The sequence below is a fragment of the Pseudorca crassidens genome, chromosome 5 (assembly GCF_039906515.1).
Source record: "Pseudorca crassidens isolate mPseCra1 chromosome 5, mPseCra1.hap1, whole genome shotgun sequence".
NCBI lineage: Eukaryota > Metazoa > Chordata > Mammalia > Artiodactyla > Delphinidae > Pseudorca > Pseudorca crassidens.
Window position 1 is genome coordinate 80052443 of NC_090300.1, and position 12213 is coordinate 80064655.

Here is a 12213-nt window from a genome sequence, read left to right on the forward strand (position 1 = left end):
GAAGCTCACTTTCTCCAGAGGCAGCAGTGTTACTGCTGGACAGCTCCTGGGCAGATTCTTTCTCCACTTCAGAGTCCTGATCTCTCTAACTTCTACCCTTTGATTCGACAGAGACCATGCCCGTTCCCTCCTCTTTGGGGCAGCTCTCCTGATACCTGAAGTCAGGAATCACTTTTCTTCCATTTTCACTCCTGCAAGAAAACATCCTTCAGTCCTTCAACTGAAGAGACACAGTTTGTGGATCCCTCGGTGTGCTGCTCTCCTGACAACACTCTAACTCAGCGGCCCCCAACCTTTTTGGCACCAGGGGCCGGTTTCATGCAAGACAATTTTTCCATGGAAGGGGGTGGGGGATGGTTTCGGGATGATTCAAGCATATTACATTTATTGTGCACTTTATTTCTATTATTATTACACTGTAATATATAATGAAATAATTATACAACTCACCATAATGCTAACAGGAGGTGGCGCTCAGGCGGTAATACGAGCAATGGGGAGCGGCTGTAAATACAGATGGAGCTTCGCTCGCTCACCCGCTGCTCACCTCCTGCTGTGCGGCCTGGTTTCTAACAGGCCACGGGCCAGTAGTGGTTGCGTACCCCTGCTCTAACTGGTCCACGTAGCTCCTCAAAGGGGGTTGGCAGAGTTCAATGCTGCAGAACTGAACGCAGTAGTCCAGACATGACCTGGCCTTCACACAGGATAGCGGGACTATTTCTTCCCATTCATTTCACACAACCATCCTTCCTCCCAGCCCCTCTTGGGTTTTGCTCCCCTTCACTCAGCAGAAACCTTTGCCTTTCTAATCGCTTCCAATCTGCTTTGTCCCATTTTTGCTTAACAAGTCAGAATTAATAAAAGTGTTCTTCTAATCTTTCACTTTCTATTCTAAAGGAAAGATGAGTGTGTATTAGCTGCATGGATGTGATAAACCTACCAGAAAGACAAACATACCCTTCATATTCATAAAGGGTACACTGTGATAATTCATAAATTATCACAACCATCTGTTTAATCACTTATTCTAGAGTGGTGCCCAAAATGGCAATCAAGCTGATTGGTTCCTTAGATTCTGGGCTCCTCCTTCATCACTTACTGTTCCTATTTGCTTGTCTTCTGCGGGCTGCTTCATCCCCTAGGCTACCAGCACAATTATATACTGTGCTGTCCTTTATGGTCACTGGGTAGGGAAATAGCCAGGTTTTCCCTAAATTTCTCAAAATGTCTGTTCCTGCTCACCATGAATCCTGAATCGGTCTGGCTTATTGAGGCTCTAAATATTTGCTAAATAAATAAATAATAAATAAATGCTTGAATAAATGAATGTCAAATGTCACCCACAGATGATTACACCAGTCTGAAGAGCACACTCCACTCCACAGGAGGCTATATTTCTAGCTTCCTTGCCCATGACCCAGAATAGGCCATGTCTTCTCATCACTGTCACCTTCCTAGTCTAGCTATTCATTTTCACAGTATCCTTTCTTTCCCAAAGCCATGGCTAAGCAGAAGAGTGGCAAACACTACCTGATGCGCTAAGTCCTTCAGTTTTCCTCCCCAGACCTCACTGTCTTTGGAACAGCTCTGTCCCAGGTTTTGTTTCAAACAGTCTTCACGTATGAACTTGTGGCCGACAGAATTAGAAAGTGATGGGTGGGCATGACTAGTTGGTAAACTCTTTAGCCTGCCAGGTACACACACTCCTGGTGAACATAGGCCCCTTGGGAGGGAGGCAGCAGGCAGCCCTGAACAATTCTTCCCACTGAAAGTAGCAACAGGATTCTTACCTCCCACCTGCCAGAACCTGTGAAGAACCTTTTCTGTTCTCAGGAGCCTGGGAGGCAATGCTTGTGACCACCCACTGGGAAGCAGAGAGCCTGCATCTAGTATGTTCCTCCAACGACAACATATTGTTTCTCCTTTTTCATGACCTTCCTCCCAGCCCCTATTGGATTTTGTTCCCCTTCACCCAGCAGAAACCTTTTCCTTTTTAATTGCTTCCAATCTGTTTTGTCCCATCTTTGCTTAACAAGTCAGAATTAAGAAAATGGTCTTCCAATTCTTTCACCTTCTATTCTAAAGAAAAGATGAGTATGCATTAGCTGCAGGGATGTGATAAACCTACCAGAAAGAAAAACATAGTCTTCCGGATCCCAAATTTCTTCTGTCTCTAAAAGAACTAAGAGTCTGTCATGGGTCCCCCAAAAAACTTTTCCTATATATCGCTTCAGAAAATGCCTAGTTTTATTCCTGTTAGTAGTATACTCGGGAAAGATGCTTTTTAAAATGCTTAGCCCCTAGATGGCTAAATTGCTAAATTACCCTCATCAATCATGGGTTATTTAATCCAGCTCCTTGCCTCCAAGACAGATGGGAATATTTCTTCTGTATAAAGACCTCTGGGGAAAAACTCTTCTATTCTTCATCCAAGTCTCATGCACTCAAAGTTTAGAAGTTCTTCTTCGGATATAACCTAAGTCCCTTTCATTGGACCTTAAGACCTTTCATCTTTTTTCAGGTTCCCTCTGGATAGCATAAAGAAAAGAACGACACCATCTGACATCTATTTGTTCACAGCCTTCTGCTCGGAGCTCTTCAGGGCTCCCCATTCTGTTCCACGTTCTTCCAAGCATTCGATGATGGCTCCTAAATCCCCTTTTCCACCTGCCCGTCACCATCCACCAACCTCTGTACATGTGCCCCCACCCCACCACCACAGCCCTTTCAAATGAAGTGCTGGCCTCGCTTGACACCTGCTTCAAGAACTTAATCAGCACGTTCAACAATTAGCCAAGGCCTCCCCGCAAAGGCAGACGTCCTCTCTGTGATTGACTAATTCCCCTATAAAATGCACAGAGACAAGATGAAGGTTCTAAAGGCCCCAGTCATCACTTCTTATTTACCACAACGAACACTTGACAGGCTCCAACCCCACTAAGAGAGAACAGAGTTCTCGCTGGCCACGAGCAAGGATGAGGAGAGCACTGGGGCAGGAGTCAGGAGGGTTCTGACCAAGCTCTGCCACTGCCCCACCCCCGTAAGCAACTCTAATCCCATACGGACCCTGTTTCCTAAGCAGAACATGACATGTATTTGCCTGGATTACTTCTCAGGGCTCTGCCGGCTCTCACATTCTATGATTCTCTGACTAGGCAAAGGTCTCTCCTACCCCTTCTTAAAAGATATACTCCATGTCCCTGGCATGTCTCCCTCACCACCCTCTGAGGCCAGCACCACCTAGAAACACTCAGAAATCAGTGTTTCTCAACCTTTTTGAAAAATCATCCCGTGCCCAAAAGAGACATTTTATACTTTTTTCTTTAATCACCCACCCAATGAGATTTAATACTATGAATATATTGTATATATCTGTTTATGTACTATGTGTATAGCTGTGCTTAATACATAAAAGAGTAAGTTTTTTTTTTTGCCATCCCCAAGAACGAATTCTCATCCCCCTTGGAGGCAATATTACCCCCATTGAAAATGCATGACTTAAGATTGAGTTTAAGGCTGCCTCTTGAATGATATAAGTGGAGTTATTTGCCCCAATCTCTAAAAGCCACAAACATATTCATAAGCCAGAGGTTTTAGAAAAAAATCCATTACACAGCCAGAGTGGAATCAGCTGGAATTCCCATTTCCCCAAGGTAAAGAACAGTTTCCCATCGCTGCTCCCAAGGCCACACTGTCACCTCTTCCAGGGCCTGTCCCGGTCCTCTTAGCCTAGGACCTTCACCTCTGCCCACGGTTCCCACATCCAGCTCCCACTCCATCCATATGAATCCCAGCGGTAACAATGGGAATGATGGGAATGAGGTGAACAATGGGTGATGATGTTCCAGAAATAATTAGAATCCATTCCAAGGGCAGAAACAGCCAGGCCCCTGGCAGGGATGGAGGCTCATTCCAACTCACTTGCATCAGTCCAGCCTCCCCCTCCCTCCCCTGCAGGACATTCACCTTACCTTGGCACGCTGGCCAGATAGGTCACGAGTTTCCTCAGGTCTTCCTGTCTTATTCTGTCATGATTGCTGCGAGCAGGGAAGGTCAGGATTGGTCCACCTCGCTTATCACGGCCCCCTGCAGGGAGGAAGAGAAGGGAGTTTAAGAAAACCAGCTAGAAACTGAGCTGGAAACAGGCAGAAAGATGGTGCCCAGAGAAATCCAGTCACTGCTTAGGGTAAGGGCAAGGGCATGGGGTTTGCGTGTGGGGAACACGCGTGACCCTGGGCAAGTCTTTTGACTTTTCTGGTGGCTCATCTGCAAAATGCAGATGAAAATAATGATGACTATATTACAGGGTTGCTGCAAGACCTGATAAGGTGGCACACAAGGAAGCACTTTGACAAGTACTCTTCACGAATGTGAGACGATAAGGAAGGAAGTGATAACTGCTCGTACTGAGAAAACAAGCCATTAAAAGTGCTACGGTCTTTGGAAATTCAACCTCCAGTTCACTTCTCTTTGCAGACCTCTATGAGCAGGGAGTGCTCAAGATTAACTGAATACCATGGTGAGAAGCCCTGAAAGCATCCAGCAGGGACATCATTGCTGGGAGGTTTTTAGACTCATAGAGAAGACCTAAGTGTGTTCTACACAACCAAGGATCCACCCCTGCCTGCCTGCCTGAGGTGCCCCCTGTCACTCCTGCTGGAGGAGCACATGAATCTTTATTGGGAATAGGATGCTCAAGGTCTTAATCGCTGCAAATGCATAGGTACCCACTAGGATTACAAGTGTTTTCTAAATATCAGGTTTTAAAAAAAGCTGGAGGGAGTAACTGAGATGATGATCATTGTTTGCTATCAGAAGGCTGGGATTTTACATGGTTGCTTTTTCCTTCCGCTATTTTCCTAATTTTCTACTCACTATTTACTCTACGATTTAAAAATTTCTTTATTAATGGATGCTATGATTGGGAAGCAGGACCAAGTTTCTCAGGAAGGTTAGATGAGGACGAAGCTAAGGTGTAGTAACTATGTCCTTACAGGCACTGTCTATTTCACAAAGAAAACTCTGGGTCATGATCACAGACGCCCCATCCCGCACACATCTCAGGCTGCCACGCAACATCCCCCAGGGGCCCAGACCAGGGGCCACAAAGGGATCTAGAGCAAGAGGGAGTAAGGGCTGGCATGGCCACCACCAATACTGGAAAAGAGGCTTAAAGCTCAGCACCCTGAAGAAGGATCTTTTCCAAGGAAAAGCAGAGCCTCCCAGGGACCCACCCAGTATGAGTTCATGAATAATGTTTCCCTCTGATTGTGGGGTCCAGAAACCACAAGACAGAGGGGAGTCTTGACAAATAAAATCCAGTCCATTCCAGGATACTCCTGAGGAGGAAATAAGGAAGCTGCAAGGAGAAAAGGGTCGAACAAGAGCAGGGCCACTGAGAGAGCTGACACTGAAGAAAAATATATTTCAGCACCACCATCCCTTCCCTGCAGCCCCCCACCACGGCAGATTTGTGTAGATATACCACAGAGCTTGGCCCTGGCCCCCCACTCCAAACCTTCCAAACCACAGGCTCTGGTTCCATCTACGGATAACCAACCTCATCTCATCTGCCTTGTAAGTGATCCCCATCTCCCAACTGCCTTCCACAGGAGAGAAAGGAAGTGAAGGAATCAAGTTCCCTCAAAGCTGGGAGGTTCTCCCTCACTCTCCACCTTCCCCTCCAGCCTTGAGCTCACCCGAAGGATTTTCACTCTTGGGTGTTTTTTGTCTTTTTAAAATTTGGAGTATAATTGCTTTACAATGTTGTGAATCAGCTATGTGTATACATACATCCCCTCCCTCTTGGACCTCCCTCCCCCCCTTCCCCCACATCTAGGTCATCACAGAGAACGCGCTGAGCTCCCTGTGCTATACAGCAGGTTCCCACTAGCCATCTATTTTACACTGGTAATGTATACATGTCAATCCCAATCTCCCAGTTCATCCCACCCCCACTTCCCCCTCCACGTCCACACGTCCGTTCTTTACGTCTTCATCTCTATTCCTGCCCTGAAAATATGTTCATCTGTACCTCTTGGGTGGTTTTACCTGCAGCTGTTGTCCTTCTCACTGACCTTCTGTGGATGGTTTAAGAGTAGACCTAAGGGAACATGGGGAACCGAGGCTGGTCTGATGGCAAAGGCTACCTAAGAGGCTTGGAGGGCTGCTGGCACTGTCCCTCCTGAGCAGAGCAACTTATGCCCTGGGAGACAAGGGTTTCATAATGTTGGCTGCAGAAGGTTCCAGATGGCAGGGGAGGGGGTGTGGGGGGAGAAGACCTGGGGAAGTGGAATTCCTTCCCTCCAGGAAGAATGGGTAAAGAATCCAGAGAGGGCTGCATGATCAAGCCAGGTATTTTTCAGAAAGGAGATGAACTTGCAAGACTGTAGGAAGAAGAGGAGGAACAGGCATAAAGGAAAAGAATCATCACACTGGAAAGAGTGGGGAAAACGGATGGACCAAGGATCCAGAGTAGGTACAAGGGGAGGGGTTCTGCCCCTTTCTCTTTGGCAGACTGACAGAACTCAAAGAGGGAGGAGGAAACAAAGATAAGTTATGGAGAGGGAGAGCTCAGCGGTGCCTGGGGGACACTGTTTCTCTAGGTGAGATAGAGTGTTGAGGGTCAGGGTGGGCTTGAGGTGCTGGGAGAAAGGAGGATGGACCACCGTTGGAGAGTGTCCCTAGAGAATGGACAGCAGGACTGGGTACCATGTGGGTTTAAGAGTAGGTGGCAGGGTACCAGGGCATAGTGAGAGCTCTGTTGAAAGGTCTGGCTGTGGTGTCCATGCTAGGCTCTAACTTGAGCGAAAGCAGAATAGAACTAATGCGTGGGCTAAGTGGGGAGGGCTCAGTGAGGGTAGGAAATGGCCTACTGGTTCATGAGTGCCCAGAGGAGAGGGAACAGCATATATTTTATCTGATATCCATATTCCCCCGACTGACAGGGGAACACCAGCAATGGTGCAAGGTGAGAGGCTAAGGCCACAGACAGACATATCAAGGCTCAAGGTCTCGGATGTGTGTGGCCACGGTAGGGAGGTAGGAGATTTTGGTGCCAAGGAGACTGAGGAGCCATGAAGCTGTAGGATTTGACTGATAACTGACATGAGTGCTGAACTCCCAGAGGGCAATAAGCAAGAGACAAAGAATGAGAACCCTTCGCTAAAGCCAGTGTGCATTGTGGAAGTGGACCCCAGATGGTGGGAGACAAAAGAGCCAAGTTTTGAAAAGGCAACAGAGATGGTGGCAGGATCTTCAGCAGCGCCATCCCCCTGCTCACCCAACACCTGCTGTCTGCCTCCTCAGTCAAGGCTTTGGTGCTGGGAGCTATAAGACGGGAATGTAGAGAATAAAGAGGGACGGGGTGGTTAGATGGGCAAGAACCGGCACTGGTGGCCTCCCACAAAGGCCGGGCAGGACGGGGCTGGGGAGGAGGCAAGGCTGAAAGAGGGGAGGTTAAGGCGAACCTGACTGACGTGAGGGAGGATGGCATTCACGTTTTTCAGGGGGAGGCAGGCTCCAACTAGGGTAAGTAGGTTAGGGTACTTTGCGGGGAGGACAAGAAAATACATCTAGGAAATCATACCAAAAGTTTGGCCCATGTAACTACAGTTCTGCAAGATGCTAACGGACACACATGATGTTTTTTTAAGGGAATGCATCATTTGTAGCTTGGGAAACGCTTTCATGTGCCTGAAGGACATGTGCTTTAATGAACATGGCAAATCTCCAAGAGGGGGACTATAATTTGGGGCAGCGTTTCCCAAACTTATTTGAGAGTAGACCCCTTTTTCATTTTTGAGGATCATCTCATGCACCTGTTGTTCTATCGAACGTGCTTTGAGACACGGGTCCAGAGTATAAAATTGCACCACAGCAGTGTGGAGTTCCTCTGGGAACATGGGCTTGATGTTGATGGGAGAGAAGGCGGCGGAGAGGGACATCAGGAGGGGGCCAAAAGGAGGGTGTGGGCGCACACAGAGAGCAGGGGTGAAAGGGGCCTGCAGGAGAAGGCTGGATAAAAGGGACAGTGGGCGTTGCAAGTGGGAGGCGGAAGCACACGAAGGAAGCCAGAGAGAGAGCAAAGGGAGAGCCCACGGCTGAGAATACGGAGCAGGATGGGGCAGGGCTGAAACGACAGAGGCCCCGAGCACAGCCACAGATCCCATCTCACACACGTGCACACACCCACGCAGTGGTGGGCTGCCCTGGATTATTCCAAATGCACGTTCCCATGGCAGCGCAACTTCCCCTTCCTCTGGCCATGCTGGGCACCAGCAGGGGAGGGAGCTCAACCAGCACTTCGTTTCTCTGCTCAGCACTTCCCGCAGTGCTTCTGCTCAGAAAGACATGTAACCACTACACTGCGTTATTTCTGGGTTTCTTTATTTTGTTTTATTTTTGTGTTCTGTCTTCTAAAAGCTTAGGATACAAGGGCCTTTTTTGGTTCGTTTTTTGTTTTGGGGTTTTTTTTTAGATGCAGCCAGTCATCCCCCAGCACCCTCAGCGTCCTTCCCAGGCACAGAAGGACAATGTTCCCTAAGCCCCAGAGCTCCTGGCACCACGTGCAGATGAATAAGACTTACCCCACACAGAGAACAGACTTGTGGTTGCCAAAGGGTAAGGGAGGGATGGATTGGGAGTTTGGGATTAGCAGATGTAAACTATTATATATAGGATGGATAAACAACAAGGTCCTACTGTATAGCACAGGGAACTATATTCAGTATCCTGTGATAAACCATAATGGAAAAGAATATGAAAAAGAATATATATATATGTATAACTGAGTCACTTTGCTGTACAGCAGAAATTAACAGGACATTGTAAATCAACTATACTTCAATTAAAAAAAAAAAAAAAAAGACTTATTCCGGGCTGCCTGGCCCACAACGACACATGGGCGTGAGCTGCAATCCCCGGCCCCTTTGGTCCCACTCTGGGAAGCAGCTACTGGCCTCATGCCTAACTAACTGCCTTCCTGGCACATTGTTGCTCTGTACTCCATTAGAACACTCCCTACACTTGGGAAGCTCTTTTCTAGGGCTGGCTGGGCCCTGCCCCAGGGCTCTGACGGAATTCACATGGGAAAAAATAAACCACGAACAGTCAAGCAAGGGTCCCCGCGTCAGAATGTACCCTGTCTGCACTCATATGCCCTGAGCTGATGTGGAACAGAATGGTGCTCAGAGGGTATGCATTAAAGCCAGGAGGGCTGAAATTGAGTTATTTGTAGTGAGGTGGATGGACCTAGAATCTGTCATACAGAGTGAAGTAAGTCAGAACAGGAATAAAGATGCAGACGTAGAGAATGGACTTGAGGACACGTGGAGGGGGAACGGTAAGCTGAGATGAAGTGATACAGTGGCATGGACATATATATACTACCAAATGTAAAATAGATAGCTAGTGGGAAGCAGCCACATGGCACAGGGAGATCAGCTCGGTGCTTTGTGACCACCTAGAGGGGTGGGATAGGGAGGGTAGGAGGGAGACGCAAGAGGGAGGGGATATGGGGATATATGTATAGCTGATTCATTTTGTTATAAAGCAGAAAATAACACACCATTGTAAAGCAATTATACTCCAATAAAGATGTAAAAAAAAAAAAAGCCAGGAAGGCTTCCTAGAGGAGGCAAAGTGGGAACTGACTTGGGACGGAGAGGAAAGGCTCAAACTGGCAGAAGGTGCGGGGAATGCACTGCAGATAGAGGAAGCATCAGGCATAGAGAATGGGAGAATTAGCAGGACACCCAGGGAGAGGGAGGACACCGGGTTAAATAGGTTAAATAGGCTCAAGGCATTAAAGAATAAAAGGAAAATATCTGCTCCGTCTCCCTATAGAGCTGTGGGCCATGTCCTGGGAACCCAGATGATGGGCAACAGCAGAAGTCAGAGGCCTGGTGCTGCCCAGCAGCCCCAGGACTTCTACACAAGGTCTTCCCACATGCTCAGCAAGCACCCAGATCCAAGGCTTTGGAGGCTGGCTTCCATCTCTCCCCATACTGATGTCGCTGCCACGTGATCCTGCCAAGGGACCTGCCTGAGCTTCAGCATCTTCAGTGACAGGGGCTCACCACCTAACAAGATATGCCAGCAACTAACACTAAATGGGGAAAGGAAAGGCAGCTTCCCAGCCACTCTCTCTAACAGCAAAAACAATAGCAAAACACTATATTATTATTACCACTAATAATAATAATAATAATATGGAATGCACTTTGTACCTTTCAAAGGCTTACATACAGAAACAAAGGCTTACATCCAGAAATAAAGCCTCAATCCACGAATGTGTATTAAGCACCTGGGTGTATTTCTTAAAATATGATCCTTCGCGGGGCTTCCCTGGTGGCGCAGTGGTTGAGAGTCCGCCTGCCGATGCAGGGGACACGGGTTCGTGCCCCGGTCTGGGAAGATCCCACATGCCGCGGAGCGGCTGGGCCCGTGAGCCATGGCAGCTGAGCCTGCGCGTCCGGAGCCTGTGCTCCGCAATGGGAGAGGCCACAACAGTGAGAGGCCCGTGTACCACAAAAAAATATATATATATGATCCTTTGCTATTCTCACACTGCCGTTCCCCCAGCCACTGCCAGAGATTCTAATCCAGGAGGCCTATATTAATGCCCTAGAACTGGCACCCAGAGTGATGTTGGTGCACCTTATAGTTTGGCTTCAATTACATTAGGAGTCACCAAACTTTTTCTTAAAGGGCCACATGGTAAACATTTTAGGCTTGTGGCCATCTGGTCTCTGCTAGAACTACTACTACTCAACTCTGCTGTTACAGTAACAAAGCAGCCATTGACAATACTTGTAAAAAGCTGAATGATGACCCCCAAACATATCAAGTCCTAATCCCTAGAACCTGTAAATGTCACCTTATTTGGAAAAAGAGCTTTTGCAGATAGGGCTCCTAAGATGGGAAGATTATCCTGGAATATCTGAGTGGGCCCTAAGTGCAGTCACAAGTATTGTTATTGTGAGGCATTGGGAGATTTGACACAGACAGAAGAGCAGAAGGCAATACCACCATGGAGGAAGAGATGGGAGTGATGTGGCCACAAACCAAGGGATGCTGGCAGCCCCCAGAAGCTGGAAGGGGCAAGAAACAAATTGTCCCCTAGAGCCTCCTGAAGGAGGACAGCCTGCTGAAACTTTGACTTCAGCCCAATAAACTGATTCTGGACTTCTGGCCTCTGTAACTGTGAGAGAATACATTTCTGTTGCTGTAAGCCACCAAGCTTTGTGGCAACTTGTTACAGCAGCAACAGGAAGCTAATTAATACACTACTAAGTGAATGCACATGGATACGTTCCAGTAAAACTTTATTTACAAAAACAGGTGGCTGGCCTGCAGCAAAACACAGGCTACAGTTTGATAACCCCTGAATTAGACATTAAAGGGACCAGGTGCATAAGCTGGGTTGGAGAGAGAAGTAAGAAATGGGTACTATTCAGAAAAATAAATAAATAGACACAAATAACTCACTTGAGTTCCCTTTGCTGGAAGGAGACAGAAGGAGGAGCAAGAAAAAATGTAAATCTCCTATCCATCCACTCAGAGATGAACCCAAATAAAACCTCTGGGGATGTGTGAAGGGGACAGACCCCTCCAGCTGAAGCATCTCTCAGAGGGGCCTCAGCAGCTCCTGCGGCCCTGACAAGCCTGGGAGGGTGGGGCGGGGTGAGGTGGATGTGCGTGGGTGCAAGATGCGGGGAGGGCACTCACCTTCTGTTGTGAACATTCTCCAGGACACCCAGTGGGGACCAGAGGGCTCCCTGCCCTTTCTGCCTGCCTCTGGAGAGAGGAAGCAGCTGCAGGGGACAGCATCACTTCCACCACCACTTCTCTCTCACTAGCACACAAAGGAGTGAGTGCCTGCGCACACGCATGCACACAGACACACACACACACACACAACTTCTCTAGGTCCACTATAAAGGAAGCTTTCGTAGACACTCACCAGACACGAAGGCCACTTTTTCCTTTAGGATGGGAAGGACATCAGAAGCTTTCAAACCATCATTCCGAAAAGACCCTGTCAGAGAACAAAACAGAAAGAATAAGGGTGAAAGAGGCCAAATGGCTGAATCCCTCAGTTCCACCCTTAGTTTCCCAACCCCATCATGAGCCAGAAAGTAATGCCTTGCTCAGGCCCCACAGCCCAGCCCAAGAGCAGGAGAGGCTCCACAACAGAAAGGACTCTTCCAC

At 47.9% G+C, this 12213-nt stretch overlaps 1 protein-coding gene across 8 annotated transcripts in view; it reads right to left on the minus strand.

Moving 5' to 3' along the window:
• The window catches only part of LOC137225116 (kalirin), a 460124-nt gene that overhangs the window by 266201 nt on the left and 181710 nt on the right, over positions 1–12213 (minus strand). For all 8 annotated transcript variants that reach the window (XM_067738655.1, XM_067738652.1, XM_067738654.1 and 5 more), the window contains exons 2-3: positions 11966–12040; positions 3972–4086 (exon numbers count right to left, since the gene is read on the minus strand). In XM_067738655.1, the coding sequence (XP_067594756.1) occupies positions 3972–4086; positions 11966–12040 (190 nt within the window). The remainder of the gene's footprint in view (positions 1–3971; positions 4087–11965; positions 12041–12213) is intronic.